This window comes from Pleurodeles waltl, chromosome 8 (genome assembly GCF_031143425.1).
Source record: "Pleurodeles waltl isolate 20211129_DDA chromosome 8, aPleWal1.hap1.20221129, whole genome shotgun sequence".
Lineage (NCBI taxonomy): Eukaryota > Metazoa > Chordata > Amphibia > Caudata > Salamandridae > Pleurodeles > Pleurodeles waltl.
The window spans coordinates 1,326,222,282-1,326,244,473 of NC_090447.1; the positions used below are offsets into that span (position 1 = coordinate 1,326,222,282).

Below are 22,192 nucleotides of genomic sequence, written 5' to 3' on the forward strand. Positions count from 1 at the left end.
TGGATAATTGGATATACTCTGGTGTGTAGCTGTACTAGTGACTCCCTTACATCTACCCTGGGACATATCTGTTGTACTGTGTCTCCTGCTGAGGATGCCTCCCTCTGCAGTCCCTTACACTGCCTGTTAGATTAGGGGGGCCATACTCACATTACATTTTGAAGACCAAACATTTGTATATGTACAAATAAAAACACAAAAGCAGTAGCTGTGATCTTTAGTGTTTATTGTGCATACAGTGGCAAACAGGTGATGGGTGGGGTCATGGTAAATGGTATCCTCAGAGTAGGTGGCACAGCTGTAGGTAGCCCAGGTCCAGTGTCCATGGGCCCTTGGGAAATGGAGTAATGTCATTGAACAATCAACAGGGTGTCTCAGTGGCACACACTGGAGAGTAATCAGGAGAGGGCCACTTCTTGGCAGTGGGTATGGTCTTGGCATCTGCTCCAGCCAAATGTCTGGATGGGGATTCACATTTGCGGGGGAGGAGGGGTTCCTCACCTACAGAGGGAAGGGTGCCTGGGGCCTGTGGTTCCCCTGGCAGAGCCTCCATTCCACTAGCAGATGCAGATATAGAAGGCTCTGATGTGTTGTGACTATTGGAAAGGGCCTGCTGGTGTGTGGAGGAAGCACATAGGGTGTTGCTAATGTCCTTGAGCACCCCTGCAATGAAGACCATGGTGGCATTGTGGACCTGTATGACCTCCTGGTGGTATTTCCTTTGCAACCTCTTGTTTTCCCACAAAATGGGTATGAATTGGCCCATCCTGTCCTGGGATTGATGATATGCTCACAGGACTTGGGAGATGGCTTCCTGGTCAGGTGACGGCCTTGGCTGCCCCATCATCTGGCCCACAGGTCCCCTCCCCTGTCCCCATGTGCCTGTGCCCCTTGCCACTCCCAGTGACAGCAGGACCTTCATTGTCTTGGGTGTGAGGGGGTGACTGAGGTCCCTGTACTGTGGGGCACACAACTGATTGAACAGTTCATGAGGCACAGGTTTGGGGACGAAGGGTTGGCTGAGATGGTGGTGCCACATGGTGGGGGGGGGGAACCTGATGTGGGCAGAGTGAGGTAGGGAGTGGAAGATTGACCAGGGGTCCCAGATGGGCCAGGTAGGTCGTCACTGTCCAGACTTCCAGCGCTGTTGTCCTCACTGGGGCCTTCATCATGAGGAGGGATGTATGTCTGTGGAATCCTCTCTGTGGTGGCAGAGGTACCTGTGGATGGAGTGAGAGGGCCTTTATTGGTGGAGGTGTGATTAGTTGTCTGTTTGTCTGATGCCTACAGTGCCTTGACTTGATTCCCAGCAATGGCAATGACAGGTGCAGCTGTGCTGACACAGTTTGTGGATTGTGACATGTGTACCATGCTCCATCTAACTTGTTTGGCATTGTGTTGTGCCTTAGCTTCACTGTCATTGCAATGTAGTGGTCCTCAGTCGAAGCATCAAATTGGTGTAGCTAGTGCAGTAGTCATACATGCAAAAGATGTGATGTGAAGTGCACACTGCAGGTTTTGATGTTAATGGGCTAGTGCACTGTTGGAGTGGGAGAGATAGTAATTGGCTGTGCTATACGTGCACTTGCCAGGGTGTGTACGGGATTAGGGCAGGGTGGTAGTGGCATGCAGGAGAGGGGCATTAAGTGATTAGGTGGGAGGTGTACTGAGGGATGGGATGTAATGGAGAGTTTGGGTGGTGAGGATGCATGCTGGACAGGTCGAAGTAGTGCCCGGTGAGTGGTAGTTACTCACCAGAGTCCAGTCCTCCAGGTATTCCGGTCAGGCCCTCTGGATGCAGGATGTCCATGACCTTCTCCTCCCACGATGTGAGCTCTGAGGGAGAAGGTGGGGGCCCACTGCCAGTCTTGTGCACGGCTATCTGGTGTTGTGAAGCCATGGAATGCACATTCCCCCTTAGGTCGTTCCACCACTTCCTGATGTCCTCCATTGTGCATGAATGGTTGCCCACTGAGTTGACCCTGTCAACTCTTCTCTGCCATAACTCCATTTTCCTGGCTATGGAGGTTTGCTCTACCTGTGCTCCTAGGAGTTGTGGCTCTACCCTGATGATTTCATCAACCATGACCCTCAACTCATCGTCACTGAAGCGTGGGTGCTTTTGACATGACATGGTGGTTGTGTTCTACAATTTTGTATATATAATTTTCCTCTTTCATGACTGCCTTACAGGCTTCATAGAGGGTGTGCTCTGTCTCTACTCTTCATGCAATCCTAAGAAAGAAGAGTTTGAGCTCAGGTACAATATATTTTATAATTTCCTATCAGGGTCAGCCACCCAGCACCTAGGGCCTGATCTAGATCTTGGGGGTAACTGACACACTGTTGATTTTGCAATGGAAAACCCGTACACCAGTAAGCATTCGTCCTGCCCGATTTAGATGTTGGCGGGACCATAGCCGATAATGCGCCGGAGTCCAGTCGACTCTGCCAGATCTTCCCAACCGCGTTGACAGCACCATAGGAAAAAGTGGTTGACAGTGGGACTCCAACCACCCTTCCCACCGAACAGATTTAGATGTGCCTTCCCGCCAAGCCTACTGTGGACATTCTGTCTCCACACCTGAGTTAGCCAATTGAGGGGAAATGAGGTAAAAACCTACTTTGTTTTTTGATTCCACTTCTGCATTGTCAGTCTACTTTGTATGATCACTGCACATGAGCTTGGGACCACTGCAGTCATCCACATGTTACAGTAATTTTTTCAAATTATTGTGACATGCAAATGTCAGGAGCACAATTCTGTCCGACATGGATGGGGACACACTGGTACCAGGCACATATCGCACACATATGCAGATGTCAAGGTCAAGAAAAGCTTTATTTGGTTTAAGGCAAACCATAAAAGCACACATATAAATGCAAAACATTTAAAAAAGCAGAATATCTCTTAAAACAGTATCAGCATTCAATGCAATCCAATAAGATACAATGTTTCAAATAAATAAATAAAGTGATCTAGTGGGTAGAAATTAAAAGCAGACAGTACAATTCATCTTAAAATTTGTGTCGAACAATATCATCAAATGGTTTGTTATAGTATAAAATGATTTAATTCGCAACATTAAAAACTATGGATATTTCAATTTCTCCACTCATTAGGGCTCCTCTATTTCCCAACTGTTCGCCTACGTTGGACCACAGAGGCAATAACCTGTAAACAGTTTGACATTTCACATCAGTTTGGAGAAACTGCAGGTGCTCCAAAGCAGCTTTACATTCCCTGATGTAACTGCCTCAGAAGAGGCCTCAGTATCCGTATGCCCAGTTCTTTATACAACTCACAAAAAAGAACATGTGCAGTTGAGACTGAGGCTGTAGTGAATTACAAAGGCACAATATCAGGTATTTTGCTGTGTACACATTTGTGGGATAGGACACCGGAAAATGGGCTAGGCTGAACCTAAATCTTCTCAGGTAAAATCTCTGCTGGCAGGGGCCCTTAAGCAGGTAAGGCTTGATACTGGGTGTTGTACACAACAGGAGATACAGGTCCAACAACCTTTTCCGGAGTTCACCATACAATCTCTTTTCTGCGAGAGACCTAAATAATTCACTTTTGACTAGTGATTTGGTCAATTGATCAATACTTGATGATTTGTCAAACAATTCCTGCCTGTTGATTGCATTCAGGCCTTCTGTTACATGCAAGATCCAATTGATTTTATGAGCCCCTGACAGTTTTAGACAATCTGTTATCATCATTTGTCTTCTTCTGGTCTAGACTACACTGATAGCCACAATAAAAGAGGTTCCAGCCGAATTCCATCTCACAAATAAATAAGGCCAATCTCCCCATGCACTTTTAAGGAGGGAACAGTGCACATCAGTGACAAAAGTCTTTGTCGGAAGCTATTGCGAATCTATAAACAGTCAGTATATCCCTATATCCAGCACCATAAGTGACAATTGGAATGTGCCTTGCTTTGTATATAGTGACAGTGTCCAAGAGCATAGGCGCTGGTTTACCAGCAAATAAAAACAGAAAAGCTATAGCTTGTTTGTACTACATTACCCTTATGTTTCGCAAGTGCTTCCAACTGCTGATATCAAACAGAGTCCCCAGGTATGTAAATGTTGGTACACACTTTAAGGCAGTACCCCAAAAATGAAAAGGGGCAAGCCTACTCCAGGGGCGACCACATACCATGGCAAAGGATTTAGATTTATTCTTGAAGAGGCCCAATTCAGACATAAATGCCAAAAAGTTATTTAAATGTTTCTGAAGACCCCGCCCAGTCCTAGCCATAAGCAGACATTCATCTGCATACATGAGAACAAGTAACTGTCTTGTTCAAACTCTAGGTGGATTGGCTGCAGTGTTTATCTCAAGACGTTACCTAGGTCATTGATGTAAAGACTCAAAAGGGGCCAACACACATCCTTGCCTGAACCCCTTTCTGATCTTAATGTAAGGTGTACATTACCCCTTTGGCCCGAACCTGGTGCTACTTCCTACATCCTCATGCAGCTGAGATAGCAGTTGAACGATCTTGGGATTGGTACCTTTATTTAGCAACATATGCCACAGCTTCCCCCTTGATACATTATCAAAACCTGCACAAAGGTCCATAAATACCAGAAAAAGGCATCCCTCTTTCGCAGTCACATATATTTGCCCATTACCAGGTGTAAATTTAAGCACTGATATACAGCCCCTAGACCCCTTCTGAAATCATACTGGGCCAACATAAGGATAGACATCTCATTAGCCCAATCTTCAAGATGCCCCAATAAGATTCTGCCCAAGACCATTGCCGTGGTGTGAAAACGTTATATGTGCCTATAGCAAATTGGAGAAGGGGGGCACTCCTATTCCCTTTTTAGGGTTGAGCCTGGGATAGCATGCACTTGTGCATGCGTATCACTTGTGAGACGCTGTAGTACTTAGAAAAGGGCCCCACCCATGTCATGTCAGTGTCTTTCATTGGTTTGTAGCCTTGCCTTTTAAAATCTGTTTGCTTTCATTAGTGGAAGGCATGCATACATCATGCCTTTTCCAGTGTTTAGCCCTCCTCGAGAGCACCAGTAAACTACTGGAAACTGCTGCTTTGTATAGCTTCATCCAATTTCTGATTTCTAGCAAACTCCTCTGTGACCGTTTAAGAACTCGTAATAGGCTTCTGTGGTTCATGTCCTATCAAACCATTTATTATACCTTGTGGCATGATGTGAAGTGTTTACCATTAATTGCTCAGCTGCCCTTCTGCAAATCTTAGAGAAGGCCCCTAATACCTTCCCTGGATCAAGATCCTCGCTAAGACTAACCTCAAAGGATTCCCTCCGCTTCTCACAAGCCGGATTAGAAAAACCCTGATTCAACATCCCATCATTTACGATGTATTTCTCCCCATTTCTCGTATATTCAAATGGGGTAACCATCTTGTTGAAAATCACAGTCAACAGATCTAAAGTAAGGCTTAGCACCAACGGGTTATGATCGCTCATGGCACTGTCTCATATCTGAAAGTTACAAACCTTTCTGGACCATGAGTTCGGCAGTGCAATAAAGTCACTTACAGACCTCTTCTACCTGTGTACGACACCTGAGTGAACACTTCCTTTGCTGATAAGTGTAAGATCATAGATTATCAAGAGCCTAGTCCAGTGCTTCCAACCTTTTGACTTCTGTGGACCCCCACTTTATCATTACTGGAACCTGTTGACCCTCTCCCCCCCCCCCCCCCCCACTGAATCATTACTGGAATCTGGGGACCCCTCACTGAGTCATTATTGAAAGCTGGGGATCAAATCTGTTAATATTATTTCATTTTCTAATCAGTCGCGGACCCCCTCAGGAGGCTTTGCGGATCCCCAGGGGTCCCCGGACCACAGGTTGGGAACCACTGGCCTAGTCAGTTCGTCATTCCATGGGTTTTGCTTAAAGTGCGAAGAATGATATAGGTTGTCATTCGATACCCCACAAACATTGGTTACATCAATAGTACACAATCTGAGGTTAAAATCTCCACCCCACAATATTACATAATCCTCTTTCAAACCTGCTAGCATCAAGTCAAACGTTGCTATAAGAGAATCAATAATTTGAACATTATTTCTGACAAAATTATTATGGCAAAAGTTGATGAGAACCAGGAGTGTTCTGGTCAACGACAAGCAGATAATCTGGAAAAAAAGGAGAATCTACAAATGTCCTCACATTCTCCATTTTTTTATTAAATTTGGCCCTGGGGGGTGGGATCCCCAGAGTCTGATATGGCTCAGGAGGGGGCAGTGCAGCTCCGTTCCACTTTTTTTTGTGTTCAGATCGTTTTTATTGGTATATTTAGGCAATAGTACACACTCTGAGGTTAAAATCTCCACCCCACAATATTACATAATCCTCTTTCAAACCTGCTAGCATCAAGTCAAAGTTTGCCATGAGAGAATCAGTAATTTGAACATTATTTCTGACAAACTTATTATGGCAAAAGTTGATGAGAACCAGAAGGAGTGTTCTGGTCAAACGACAAACAAATAATCTGGAAAAAAGGAGAAGCTACAAATGTCCTCACACTCCTTTTTTTTTAAATTAAATTTGGCCCTGGGGGATGGGATCCCCAGAGTCTGATATGGCTCAGGAGTGGGCAGTGCAGCTCCCTTCCACTATATGTTTTGTGTTCAGATCGTTTTTATTGGTATATTTAGGCAAAAAAAATACAACAATTAAGTAACATAGAGACCAGGGGGATACACTTAGATGGATAGTATCATGGGAAATACACGTTATCCATTTACATGTATTGTATAAATTATCCATATAGCTAACAAGGTTGACCTAACTTTGACTATAATATGAAGTAGAGCAACCAGTGATAACGTTTGTAGTCGTATAAGTTTAGAGTGTTTATTAAATGAAAGAAAGTGTATCCTCTAGTCAAACAGAAGATGATATCAACTTGGGAAGGGAAAGGAAAGTATAGTGTGGTTGTATAGAAGCAGTAAGAAATGCACTAAGTGAGATTTTCTTCTTTTTCCATAAAGTGGTCTAATGTTCACCATATATTATTCGGTGTCATTAGAAAGCATGAGGGTGCTTCGAATAACTTATTAGCTCCTCTGAGGTATGTTACCCATGCCCACCATGTGTGTGGGGAATCATGTTTGAGAGATTTCCAGTATGCTAATATAACCTTAATTGCAATGGTTAAAAGGAGATCTAATGGGCCATGTCATTCTCATCAAGATTCAGTCTATTTGAGATACTCCAAGGACCCAAAATGATTAGTGGGCAATTTAGGGAAATTGATGTCTCAAACATGCTATTGATTTGGTGAGAGATAGGACATTGGAAAAACATGTGTTCCTGGGATCCCGGAGCAGTTTCACAGTTCCAACATTTGTTGTTTTCTCTGAGACACAGCTTATGCAGTCAAGTGTAGGAAATGCAGAGTAAAGAATTTAGATTGGATCAGCGAAGGGGCAACTTTATTTAGAAGGGCATATTTGCCTATATTATTCCAACTCTCCTCAGGCATCTATTACATCTGACCCTCCTAGAAGTTTAGACCATTTAGAAATAAGAGGTGACCTGCCCAATGAGATAAATGCCACGAGAGCTTTATAAATCTTGGAGCAGATATGACCTGAGTAGTGCCATAGTCTAAGTTGTTGGCATATGGTTGTATGTTCTAGTTTTAAGAGTTAGCTTTAGTTCTTAGAAAGCTGTAAAAATCGATTGGGGAGAGCTTGTGTTTCGCAGCCACAAAAGCAAAGGACGTAGGTTCTCCATTATCATCATATAGGTCACGAATAACATGGATTTTTGTTTAGGCACATGAGCGGTGTAGTTCAACTGGAGTGTCCAGTTTTATTCTGGGGTTGTTCCAAAGAGAAGCCATTAAAGATCTGTGCCCTGGAGTTTGTGATTTTTTTTTGTCTGATATATCTGATAGAGATTTCTAGTTGCAGATTCCTTACTTTTGAATTTCCCCTGGATCTGGGAATTTTTTCTTCGAGCAGTTCGCCGTGATGATGTTGTGGTCATATATAGGTGCCACTCCGGTGTGCTGACGTCAGTTCTTTTCTTTCCGCACCAGCCTACGCGCAGATCCAGAGAGAGCTACCTAAGTCATTTTTTGACTAAGTTGACACTTTTGTCGAAGTTTTTGACGAGTTTGTGGATGCGACGAAGGATGTCCTGCAAGACCAGATTCAAACACTGCGACTCCTGTCACTGAACTATGCTGGTGACGGATCCGCACCTCGTGTGTCTTTGGTGCCTGGAGCATGATCACGACCCAAAGGCGTGCTCCGAGTGTCGGGCCATGAACCCGAAGGCTTTGAGGGAGTGGTCCCTAAAGCTCATGGCAGCCCGACACTCGACTTTGCAGCGCTCACAGTCTCGTTCGAGAGAAAGGTCTCGAGACCGGCAGCGGAGTCACCACCACTCCTCGTCCTCCAAGTCATCAGTTCATTCCGGTCGAAGAAGGGCAATCGTTCGACTTCACCCCGTCGATCGGATGATGTGATGCGGGAAGAGCGTCGACGCTCTAGGCCTCCGTCAACGGAGCCTTCATCTGGGCTGGCTCCGCGCTTCCCCGACTTTCCAGAGCCATCCCTGCCCAACGTAAAGAATTTTACGAGGCCATGCGCCTGATTTTTGGGCAGCCCGACCCAACTTCGGGGGTTTCGAGCACAGGTGAGTCGGTGGGGGCTCCCTCGGGTTCAAAGTCGTCAGACTCAGCCACGGCTCCGGAGGGCTCCTCTGGATCCAGTCACGGATCCGTCCCGACACCGGTCGTTCCATGGCGACCTTCTCCGGCGTCGGCTCCGACGTCAAGGCTCCCAACGTCGGTTGGGCCCACAATCGATGTCGATCCCATCCTCATACCTGACGACCCGAAACCGGAACGACATCGCTAGACACCGATTCCGTTCTCTATTGGCTCTCCTGGGCCTAGGGTTGATCCAGACCCTTATTCTTGTGGGTATGGATACAGGGAGAGTATGTGGGGGACGCTGTACCCTTTAGAATACCCCCAAATGCACTGGGTGCAGGATTTGGGTGATCCCAGTGGTCAAGACACCTCCTCTGACACTGGTATGCTCTCTCCTTCTAGCGTGGCTATGGAGGAGGGTGCTTCTTATTCCGTGGTGGTGAGAAGGGGGGCTAAGGTCCTGGATCTCGAGCTACCTTCTGTAAAGGTTAGGCCTAATATCCTAACCAACGTGCTTCAGTCGGGGTCTTCCTCTTCCGAGCCCCTTCTTCCCTTTAATGAAGCACTGACAAATGACCTTTTGGGTACTTGGTCCAGACCCAGCACAGGGGCTCCTGTGAATAGGACGATTGCTCGCCGCCATCGGCCTGCGCCGTCAGACCCAAAATTCCTCACCCAACATCCCACGCCTGAGAGCCTTGTCAACCAGGCTTCTTCTTCATCTGAGGCATTCCCTGCCGCACCCCCCGGATAGGGAATCAAAAAGACTGGATAATTTGGAGAAGAAGTTGTTTTCTTCCAACAGTCTAGCGCTGCAGTCTGTGAACACTGCATACCTTTTGGGCTGCTATTCACATACTCTCTGGGACATGGTTGCGCAAGTGCTGCTTGCAGTTCCGGAGGAGGCTCAGACTGTCCTTTCTCAAGCCATAGCAGATGGGAAGGATGCAGCGAAGTTCATGATTCGTTGTGGACTGGATACGACCGACTCTCTTGGCAGATCGGTTGCATCGACGCTGGCATTGAGACTCCACGCCTGGCTGAGAACATCTCGCTTTTCAGGGGATGTACAGCAATCCTTGATGGACATGCCCTTTGATTGCACACGTCTCTTCGGAGACAAGGCGGACTTGACGCTCAATCGCTTTAAGGATTCCGGAGCCATGGCCCGGTCCTTTGGCCTTGCGCCCGCTCCTAGACCCCAGCAGTCTGCCTTTTGCCCCTTTCATGGCTACGGAAAGGACACCCAACTGCGTCCTTTCCCCACTGGCCATTGACTTGTGCATGCTGTACAGTCCCTGCGTGGCCACGGGATCCCATGCCCCCGGGGACCAGGGAGCCAGCAGGTCTCCGATACCACCCCATCCCCTCTTTCGCATCCAAGCCTTCCTAGTCCGCGAGTACATCAGGAACCAGAGGGTAGCAGGATTCGCCATCCCCTGCCCCAATGGCAATCCATTACCTCGGACGGGTGGGTCCTCCAAATTGTCAGAAGAAGCTACTCCTTCGCCTTTGAGACATCTCATCCAGCCATGCCACCTTCTTACAATCGGATATCGGAGGATCATATAACGCTTCTTCGCGAGGAAGTCCAAGCCTTTTTGGCCAAAGGAGCTGTAGAGAGGGTTCCGTTGCCGGAAGTAGGTCGTGGTCGGTATTCCCGCTACTTTCTGGTTCCGAAAAAGGACAAAAGTCTGCAGCCTATATTAGATCTTCGGTCCCTCAATCTCTTCCTCAAAAAGGAGAAGTTCAAAATGTTGACATTGGCTCAGGTCCTATCTGCCCTGGATCCCGGAGACTGGGTGGTTGCGTTGGACTTGCAAGACGCATACTTCCACATTCCCATCTTGCTGGCCCACAGACGCTACCTACGATTCGTGGTAGGTCACGAGCACTTTCAGTTTATTGTGCTCCCTTTTGGCCTACCAGTGCCCCTCGGGTGTTCATGAAAGTGATGGTAGTGGTGGCAGCTCATCTGGGCAGGTTAGGGGTCCCAGTCTTCCCCTACCTCGGCGATTGGCTGTTACAGGCAAATTCACCTCAGACAGTCTTCTCCCACCTCCAGACTACGGCGAAACTTTTGCATTCGCTGGGGTTCACTATCAACGTGCCAAAGTCACACCTGACTCTTTCTCAGATGCTCCTTTTCATCAGAGCTGTTCTGGATACAGTGCAGTTTCAGGCTTATCCTCCCGAAAAGCGAGTCCAGGATATTCAGGTTATGATACCGATGTTTCAGCCTCTGTCCTGGATTTCAGTGAGAATGACTCTGAGGCTGATGGGCCTCATGGCCTTCTGCATCCTGCTGTTTCAAAATGCCAGATGGCATATGCGGGCTCTGCAGTGGGACCTGAAGTTCCAGTGGGCGCAGCATCAGGGGAATCTCTCCGACAATGTCCAGATCTCAGAAGGGACTGTGAGAGACCTGCAGTGGTGGTTAACAAATCAAGATTGGGTCAAGGGCAGATCCCTCTCCTTTCCCCAACCAGATCTTACGGTCGTGACAGATGCGTCACTCCTGGGATGGGGTGGACACATGGGAGAGGTGGGGATCAGAGACATCTGGTCTCTGGCGGAAGCCAGGCTCCATATCAATCATCTGAAGCGCCGAGCGATTCGACTAGCATTAAAAGCATTCCTTCCCTCCCTCAAGGGGAAAGCAGTGCAGGTGTTCACAGGCAACACCACCGCCATGTGGTATTGCAACAAACAAGGCAGAGTGGGGTCGTGGACTCTTTGTCAAGAGGCCCTTAACCTCTGGACTTTGCTTGAACATCAGGGCATTTCCCTGGTGGTTTAACACCTGGCAGGCTCCTTGAATGCCAGAGCAGACTAACTCAGCCGACGATGCGTGGTCGATCACAAATGGCGTCTCCACCTAGAGGTGGCGCAAGGTCTTTTCCTGCAGTGGGGAGAACCTTGGTTAGACTTGTTCGCCTCCGTAGAGAATGCACAATGTCCGCTGTTTTGCGCGTTGGAGTTTCCAAGGCGGCACTCGCTCAGCGATGCTTTTCATTGCGAGTGGAATTCAGGCCTCCTGTGCACCTTTCCGCCTATACCACTTCTGCCCAGAGTTCTGAAGAAGATCAGGCAAGACCGGATCCAAATAATACTGGTGGCTCCGGACTGGGCACGAAGAGTCTGGTATCCCGAGCTCTTGAACATGGCCATAGTTCCTCCAATCAGACTGCCGCTTTGGGAGGATCTTCTGTCGCAATATTAGGGGAGGGTCCTCCACCCAAACCTGTCAACTCTGCGGCTTCATGCGTGGAGATTGAGCAGCAACAGTTGACGTCTTTTGACTTGCCCCCCGAAGTCTGTGATGTTATCTTCGCAGCCAGGCGTCCCTCAACCAAAAACTGTTTCTACGCCTCTCGTTGGAGGAAATTTGTGGCATGGTGCATTGACAAATCTGTCAATCCTCTATCTGCACCTCTTTCTCAAGTCCTTCTCTTTATTCTTTCCCTTGCCCAGCAGTGTTCCACCTTGGGCACTCTTAAGGGATATCTCTCTGCTATCTCTGCTTTCTTGAGGTTACCAGATCAGCCTTCCTTATTTAAATCTCCCATAGTTGGGAGGTTTCTTAAAGGCCTCACACATCTCTTTTCTCCTATCCCATTCATCATGCCCCAATGGGATCTCAACCTGGTCTTAACTTACTTTATGTGTACCCCGTTTGAACCGCTTCACAACTGTCCTTTACGGCTCTTAACTATAAAGACTGTCTTTTTAGTTGCCATTACTTCTGCCCACAGAGATAGTGAACTCCAGGCTCTGTCATCTAAGCCACCTTTTCTGGCCATACATCCTGCCTAAGTGGTACCTCGCACGAGGACGTCTTTTCTACCTAAGGTAGTGACACCCTCCCACGTCGGACAGTCCATCACCTTGCCTACCTCTTATGCACCCCCACATCCCTCTCATTAAGAGGACCGACTCCACCGTCTGGACCCAAAAAGAGCGTTGGCGTTCTATCTTGATCTACCAAAGACTTCCGGGTGAACGATCAGCTCTTTGTGGGATATGTGGGTGAAAAGAAGGGGAAGGTGGTGCAGAAAGGACCATTTCACGATGGGTACTCTAATGCATCAAAATGTGCTATGCTCTGGCTAAAAAGCAACCTTCTGAAGGTTTGCAAGCTCACTCCACCAGAGCTACTGCTGCTAGCACAGCGCTAGCACGGGGCGTTCCAGTCCTGGATATCTGTCAGGCAGCGACGTGGGCATCTCTGCATACTTTTAACAAACACTACTGCCTAGACAATCTGGTCCGAAGGGATGGCTACTTTGACCGTTCGGTCCTGCAGGACTTCTTGGTGTGATCTTGGTTCACAGCCCACCACCATGGATGGTATTGCTCGGGTATCTATTCAAAGGTAAGGAATCTGCAACTAGAAGTCTCTATCAGATGTACAAGTTACTTACCTTCGGTAACAATATATCTGGTAGAGACATATTCTAGTTGCAGATTCCTTACCGACCTGCCCATCCTCCCAACACTGCGAACTGATTTCTAGGAACAGAACTTCCCCTTAAGGGCCCTAGTTTTGGCGCACCACTCTCCAGTGTTCTTCATGGCTGCGCGCTACTGGCTTAGAAAGTCGTGAAAAAAAACTGCTGTCAGTGAGCAGGGGTGGTGCCTATATACGACCACAACATCATCACAGCAAACACGATGCCAACGACACCCGTGGAGTCGACCGACGCCACCTGTCGGCCTGCAGAGGTACTGCTCGAAGAAAAATCTCTGGATCCAGTCTGATGCTTGGGGAAATTCAAAGGTAAGGAACCTGCAACTAGACTATGTCTCTACCAGATATATTGTCACCGAAGGTAAGTAACTTGTAAATTTAATAGCGGAAGCAGTGTCAACAAATATCTCTTGCGATATAGGAGGTCTGAACTTTTTCATGGAAAGAAATGCAGCGGGTGAAAAGGGTGAGCATATAGACTTTTCAATTACAAGCCAACTCGGGAAGTTGGGTAGATCATCAAGTATCCAAAAAGCACCCTGTGATGCCAGGAAAGCTGTTTGATATAAGTTCCAGTTTGGCAATCTACATCCCTCTTCGTGAGTGTCCAATCTTAAGGCTTTAAAGGAGATTCTATCCCTCTTCCCCTTCCACAAAAAGCTGGATGTTGTATTATCTATCTTATGAAAAAAGGAGTGGGAGAGTTGCATTGGTAACATAGAGGCAGTGAGGTTAATGACTGGGGTGATCATCATTTTCAGCGTCTAAAGTCTACCCCACCAGGGTATATTTTTGAGCGACGAGGCATCAAAAAGGTTTTTCCCTTGTGGATAATTTTCTCTTCATTTATTTGGAGTGTGCCTAGGCTGTCCTACCAGATACCTAGATATTTAAGTTCTTTAGGTTGCCACTTTAGGCCTCAGTCACCCAAGTGTGTAGAAAAACATAGCGAATTGAATGGAAAAACCTCAGTCTTATCTCTGTTCAGTGTATAACCAAAGACTTTAGAGAAGTCTGATATTATATTGATTAATGCCGGAATTGCATTCTCTATAGCTTTTGTGTAAATAAGTTTGTCATCAGCATATGCTGAGGTTTTGTAGATGTTATTACCAAATGTGAATCCCGCTATCTGGCTCCCTTCCACTTTTAAACATAAAATGGCCTCAGGGAATAGGATCCCTATGAAAGCTTGGGGAGGGGTAGGAGGGCACTTGGGTCCTTCGCTTTTTTTATTGGTTTTGTCCCAGGGGATGGGATCCCTAGGGCCTAGTAAGGCTTACATAGGGTGGCTGTGCATTCTCCCCCCTTTTTGTTATTGTATTTGGCCCCAAGGAATGTGTTACCCCAGGCCTAATAAGGCTTGGTGAGCAGGGCTGCACACCCTCCTCCCCTGTTAAATTATATTTGGCCCTGGGGGATGGAGTGCGTGGTCCAGTTAAGGGTCGGGAGAGGGCTGCATGCCCCAGACCCTTAATATATATGTTTTGGCCCCAGAGGATGGGGTCCCAGGGGTCGAAGGGCAACTCTACACTTGGCACACCAAAGGCTGTACATAGTGTGGGAATAGCTGCATGCGCGGAGTTGGAAGCAGGGCCTGGGTTCAACACAGGCCTTGAGGCTAACCCCACCCCACTCACAAACAAAGGCCATGTGCGGCATGGGTTTTAATCCCTCTGACTGGCTGCCTGTGGGAAGTTTTAATCCACACCTCATGCAAAGAAAGGCTGTGTGCATTGCGAGGTTGGCTGTCTAAGGTGGGGAGGGGTATTATCTGCCTCCAGGTGGGTTGGCCGCAGGGCCTGGCCAGGCCCTCTTGCCAAGCCCCTGCTGTGCATTGTCAAAGGCTGTGTGCAATGTGAGGTTGGCTGCCTATGGGCCGTGCACGGCCGAGTTGGTGTTACATATGGTTATAAAATATTGCTTTGTTTGAAAAAAGTTAGAAATTCACTGAAAAAGAAAAACAAAAGTTAAAGTAACATTGTAGTTAGGTGAATATGTCAGTGACAACATTAACTTTTTGAACTAAAAAAAACACAGAAATACACAGTTATATTTAGGAGAGCTAGCTATAACTTATAACATATTACATCACTCATGACGTTCTATGACTCAATTTATGACATTACTGATGACATCTCAAATGACATCATTGATGACATTACTGATGACATAATCTACGCTTCCTTTGTACACATTGCTGTATAACGCGTATGGCACTAGATCTATGAAAGTAAGTACAAAACAGCTCAGAATAATATGAAGCATCAATATTGCTATCATACATATAACCCCTTAGGGGAAGCAAGCTTGTGTTATGTGCAACATTCACCCTAAGGTTTCCAACCTTTTGACTCCTGAGGACTCCCACTGAGTCATTACTAGAAGCCGGGGACACCTAAGCAATTTGTACGGTTAAAATTTCAAACATTAAAACAGTAATTTGTAAAAAATACACAAACAAGTACACAACAAACAAATTCTCGAATTACTAACGATATAATTGTTTAATTATTTAATATTGAAAGAATATCTAAAATTGAAAAGTTTTAATGGAAAGGTTGGTGCTGCATCTCGGGAACTAACTTTTCAATGTCTGGTTTTATTTAGGAAAGCTGAATCCTCAGTTCAGATTCTACATATCCCAAGCAATTTGTTTTTATTTGTTAGGTAGACAAGATCTGAGAAGCTTTTTCATATAATATGTAGTAGGGGAAGGAAGTAAAACCATAAGGGCCTCTCATCTCTCCATAGCCTCTCTGTCATGTATTTATTTTTGTTTTATAGCACCTCACATACCAGTATAGGGTGTAAGAGCACTTTACAGGGAACTACAAGGTGTAGGATTCTCATGTCATCCATACAAATAGGCATTTTCTAAGAGTGCTTGGTCTGGAGAAGCACAAGCCCAGGATTCATAACTTTTAACACAGTGGCCAGCTTTGAATTTAATAATAATGTATTTCTATGCAAACAAACCTTTATTTAGAAGCATAAGGATAAGGAAAGACTGGGGAAAAAACATAACTTTCTAATTTGTTCCATGCAGTTTGCAAGCAGTTCTTTGATGGCAGTTCATAGCTCACTGTGCTAGATTATGATTGTAACTTATGAACTGCACAATAACAAAAAAATCTTTGACTAAAGCAGTCACTCACTGTGCTATGCATATGAAATACTTTTCTTTGCACAATACAGGTTCTTTGCAGCAAGCTTATTTAACCATCTGTGCTACCTTAGATGAGTCAAAACTACCAGTAGACAAAACTCCCAACTCTCTCTAGCAGGTACATTAAGCACCAGAGTTATCTTGACACCTTTATTTTTGCCGGAAATCTGCTGGATGTACAAGGAACTTTGCAGTGCTTTTGAAGGTGCTGCACAAATGAGGTAACAAATATAAAAACACACGTGTTTCTGTAGAGTCCCCAGCTGGAGAAGTGCCTTCCTGCCGGCCCAGGCCTTCAGACCCCCTGTGAATGTGTCACGGATCCCTGGGGGGCCGCAGACCACAGGCTGGGAACCACCGCCCTATGTCATTCACTTCATGGGCAGCCGAGTTAGTATATATAAACCACAGATAAAAGGGTAACCTGTACTGCACACGGTGTTCAATCTTAATACAGCAGTTCAGGGAAAACCAAGTTCCTCCTGATACTCAAGCCCTGTTACATAACTAATGCCCTACTATGGACAGCCTTTACCTGTATCAAACCCCTAACAGTCACTGAAACTACTTTGAGAAATGAAGTGAATATGAGTAGAAAGGTGGGCACTCTTTACTCAATGGAGAGAGTTTACTGTGTTTGCAGACACTGAAACTCTTGTGAGAAATACACCACAGAGTATTAACAAGCATTTGCAATGCAATGGGTCTCACATTTGCTCGAGTTAGAGCTATTAGCATTGTAAATTCCTAACTGGACTTCCTTGGCCACATAAATTGAAAATGAAAAGTGAAACAGTTGACAGAAGCAAGCCGAATCAAAGTGCCTCCGCTGCCATGAGCGTGAGAGTTATTGGCTCCTTGCGTGAATGTTTAGAAAGGATTGTGGCTGGGATGAAAGGCAAACAGAAACCGGAGGAAGGGCAAACGCTGTAACAGGAGGAAGCGTGACGTAGTGTGATGGGCAACAAAAATGTTCAACTAGTGAAATCACCTGTGGGAGGGAACTCAACATACAAAGGAGGGACATTTCACAAAGTGCACCAATAAAAATGAAGCATTTAAAACAAGCACATCAAACAACAAATAGCAAGAGTGGGCGTGGTTAAAAGCCCACAGAGAGATTACAACAGGCCAGAGCGTCTGTGCGGTTGACCAAATAGTCCAAAGAGTGACTATTCACTTAAAATAACCAAGGTCTTAAGGTGCTAAAGATCATAGTACCTGCAGCCTTCATACTGTGGTGAAAACTTTACAGATAATCCATCTTTTGAAGCAAAACAAACCCATGTACGTAGGTTAGTACCTGGTGCACACAGTCTCCTATGTTATGTAGATATTGTGATACTGAGATGATTCTTTTTAATAACTCAACATTACTTATAATACTAATATATTTTACGTACAATCTTTGCCCTGTTGGAAACTTTTTCTGCAGGGCCAAAAAAACTTGTGTTGAACATGCTGAACACAAGTCATCAACTGTCACCTGCACACAGAGTTACTCTTCACTACAAAGATTTATAACATGTTCAATACCTCTACATGCCTATGATGCATTAGGAGCAATGCATTTTGTAAATACTTATACCCATTAGCTGGACACAGACTGTACAAAATTAGGTAGAGAGGTAATATAGTAGTTTCCCACCACTATGTAAACTATAACAAACTAACACACTCTTTGGATGATGTCATCAGTGATGTTATCAATTATGTCATTTTGGGATGTTATCAGTTATGTTACAAATGATGTCATAGGACATGTCGTGAGTGATGTAATATGTGAGGTCATAAGCAGTGCATGGCAGGTGTGTGCAAGTTATAGTTAACTCTGCTAACTATAATTGGTGACTATCATTCTTTTAAAAAACATTAGTTCAAAACAGTGTCATCACTGATATATTCATCTAACTATAGCATTACTTTAACTATTGTTTTTTTTATTGCGTTGTATTTCATTTTGTATTGTGGGGCAATAGAAATGTATGTTAATACTTCGTAGGTATAGGACATTTGTACTTTGGCTTAATATGGTAACACAACATTAGTTTGTACAACAGTAATAAAAACTATATTTAAAAACTGCCTGTAAAAGATAGTTTCCCACAAACTAAAGTAACTGTACATCTCTCACTCACACAGGTATTATGAAGGTAGTCTGCATGCAGAGACATCAGAACCAAACACCGCTGTCCTTATCCAGCGAGCTACACAAGGTCTAATAAATTCAGCAGAACTGCACGGACCAGACACTGTGATGGACTGGGAAGTGGATGAGCTGCTCAACTGGACAAACGCACTAAACTTCGAAGAGTAAGTACAAATTATATGGATGTCAGTGGTATTTGTACTGGTTAACCTAGTCGAAAGGGTGTACTGGGTGAAAGGCAAATAAAGTCAACAAACGATTTGAGAGATTGGTGTGTTGTGGGATCAGAAGTGGACTGTTACTCCATGGAGACGTATTGTTCTTGAAAGTGGAGAGCCTTCAGCACTTTCCTAAATTGAAGCATGGTTGGGGCATTATAAATGGATACAGGGATGTTGCTCCATTTCCTAGGTTCAGGTCACCAGGGATGCATGGGTGTGAATATTTAGTAAACTGGTGTGATACACTGCCTAGAAAAGTGGCTGGAAATGTTCTGTTGCTGGATGATGGCCTGTGAAAGAGGGGAAGCTAGTAGGAAAAAGTTGGGCTAGGGTCGCATCTGAGGAAAAAGGATTCAAAACCTTGTATGGAAACATTCTCCACTTTGGTGAGGGCTGTTTCATTTCCTTACATATCATGGTTAAGCCGTCTCCTCTTTTACCTGTGCAGGTGTGCGTATTGATTTCATTGATTCGAGGGATAGCTTCATGTAGCATTGCTGCTATGTCTTCCCCATCCATAATTCATTTGTGAAGAGCAAGTCAGGTTCTGTCTGTCAGTAGGTCGAAGATGATTTATATATTTTCATTGAGTGAACATTTAATACTAGACAGTTTAGAGAGCTTGTATTTGGAGGTGGAGCGTTTTAAGGCTAGAGGAGGGTAAGTATTAGCCTTAGAGAATTTGGTTAGTGTATTGCTGATTGGTTGTGTTTTTTTGTGGGCATTGTGCAGTGGAATTTGAAGAAGGTTCATAGATTTGGTTGGGCTAAAGTTCAGTTGATTTTGGTTGTCACTTTTCTGTTAAAAAAAACATCTTAAGAGGCATATGGTGGAGTCTAAATACATGGATGGTAGAAGACTGATTGTGAATGTAGCAATGTGATTTTTAAACGTCTTTGAAAAGGGGATGCACAGACCAAGATTTGTGTATTTTTCAGTATGAGTGAAGGAAATGCAAGATTAGGAGGAGAGTTGTAGAGTGTTTTTGTTTTGTATCTCTTAAAGGGGGAAGTTGATACGTTTTCTTTGCAAAACACGTCCTGAAAAAAGGCATTATGGACCCTCTAGCACCAAGTACTTGTCAGTGTGCCAACCTGAGACAGAAAGATAGATGGACTACAACCACCTCACAACCCACTGAACATTACTTGAGTGAAATGCGCTTAAGGCAATGATTAATCCAGTGAGAGATCACATGGATAGTGAAACCTAAATTCTTTTCCATCGAGGAAAGGCACACTCAAGAACAATAGGAAACTGGGAATATATTTTCTAGATGTATTACAAATCAAAACCCTATCCTAGTGCATATAATGTGAGAAAGAACTTTTATAAAAACAAGCTAAGTACTAGTAATGATACTTATCAGTTGGGTGAATAAAAGAAAATTACATTGTTATTGTATCATAAAGCTTATTTATATCAATATCTCGAACCCAAACTTTTTCTCAGTTAACTAAGCTAAACTTCCCACCTTAAGCAGCTTCCTTGGGTTTCAAAGATAGTTCACACCTGCATTCCCTCTGCTGAACAATGGAACCAATGTTCAACAAAGTAGCAGGGTCTACTACGCTCATTGGCATCTACTGTCAGGCAGGTAAGCAACCAAGTGAAGTCTGGATGTGTCTCCCTGTAGCCTTTTTACTGAAGGAAAGTGATTAAAGCTTGACAGGGCCATTCTGTCTGGGGTTTATGGTACAAAGTTCCTTTCTATCTTATTCCACTCTGTTCTTATATGTTGTTTCTGGACATTGTTGAACATTTTCACAATAAAATCTTAGGCGACAGACCCTGGTAGCCTTTCACTTATATTCTGTGAAACCTTGCCAGTTGCTTGAAAAAATATGAGAAGTGAAGTTAGCCTATATTTAACCTTGTTCATTATTTAAAAACAATAACAGGAAAGGAAAAATTCAATCCATTCAGAAAAACATAAACATATTCAAGCAGACTTAGGCCCTCATTATGATCATGGCGGTTTGGCCCGCCATGCCGGCAGTGGCGGCTGAAGCCGGCATGGCGGGCCAAACTGCCATATAATGCACATGGTGACGCCCGCCAGCGGCACCCACCGCCAGGCTCCCGCCGTCAGGCAGCCTGGCGGCGAGTTGCAACACCATCCGCCAGGGTAGCTGCGCTAGCCTGCGGATAATGTTTCTTTTCCCGCCAGCCTTTTCCTGGCGGAGGGGTTGCCTCGGGGCACCCCTGGGGGGCCCTGCACTGCCCATGCTCTTTGGGGCCCCGGTGCCAAGCCCCGTCGCACAGGTCACTGCCCGATTTTCGGGCAGTGATCTGCGTGACGGGTGCAACTGCACCTGCTGCACAGAGGCATTGACGGCAGCTCCATGTGGAGCCGCCGTCAATGTCCCGGCCAAGCCTTTCTGTGAGCCGGTGGGCGGAAACAAGGTTTCCACCCGCCGGCTCACAGAAATGTTCATTATCTGTCCGGCTGGGTTCCGGGGTCACTGGCGGTCGGTTGTTTCCGCCGTGTTCATAATGACCACCTTAATCTTCACGTTGTAATGAATAACAATATGAATAAATATTCATTTTTATTTGAAACCTCTAGGATATCTAGAAGAGACAATACGTGATAACTATAACAAAGATCTATAAGTGAAAGGTGAAGATAGAGTTTTAAGGCTCAGAATGCTGCAGTGTATAAGACAGTGATGGTTGAGAGGTATTATTACATCTATGAACGGTGTATTTGGAGTGTTATTTGCTTGAAAAGTGTGATTTGTTTGAGTGTAAGAAATTGAGTTATTAGCTTTGCCAGTAATTGCTCAGTCAATACATGTTGGTATTGTGGAATCAGTGAAGAGAGTCACCTAGTATTTGTAAAGTTTGTGGATCAAGATTGTCTAAGTACATGGGGTAGTTTTTGAAGCTAATGAGGTGGAAAGGGATGGGTGAATGCTTGAGGAGAGGAGGGGTAAGGTTGGCAGATAGTGGTGAGGCCCTGGTAAAGGTAGGAGGGGAGAGAATTTGCAATGGGTTAATTGAAAAATGAATAGGAAACGAGTTGGGCTCCAGAGAGATCTAAGTGTCCCGCTTTTAGCGCTGGGAGGCCTTCGGGTAGCCATGCGCTTTAGAAATTCACATAACATAACATTGCTGGCTGTCAAGACAATATTGTAAACTGCGGGAGGAAGGTCAAAAGGTGTCAACTGTCACCTCTCAATTTCCACACATGAAGGTGGAGCATTGACAGATTCAGGTGGAGAATCCTCACCTGCTGCTGCGACAGAAGATCCTTCTGAAGGGGCAGCTGGTTGGAGGACCGATGGCCATGCTCAGCAGCTTTGGATACTAAACTCTTGAAGCCCAGTTGAGAATCACAAGAATGACTTGGGCCCTGTCATTCCTGATCTTCTTGAGAACTCTGGGCAATGTTTGGAAAGGCATACAGGAGCCCTACTTGAGACGAAGACCTTGGAAACTCTAGTGTGTAGAACTGCTGACATTGTGCATTCTCTGCAGTGGTGAACAGATCTAACC

The 22,192-nt window shown here is 45.3% G+C and overlaps 1 protein-coding gene across 2 annotated transcripts in view; it reads left to right on the forward strand.

Moving 5' to 3' along the window:
• The window catches only part of C8H11orf65 (chromosome 8 C11orf65 homolog), a 269,451-nt gene that overhangs the window by 139,523 nt on the left and 107,736 nt on the right, over nt 1-22,192 (forward strand). For both annotated transcript variants that reach the window (XM_069202320.1, XM_069202318.1), the window contains exon 7: nt 18,464-18,634. In XM_069202320.1, the coding sequence (XP_069058421.1) occupies nt 18,464-18,634 (171 nt within the window). The remainder of the gene's footprint in view (nt 1-18,463; nt 18,635-22,192) is intronic.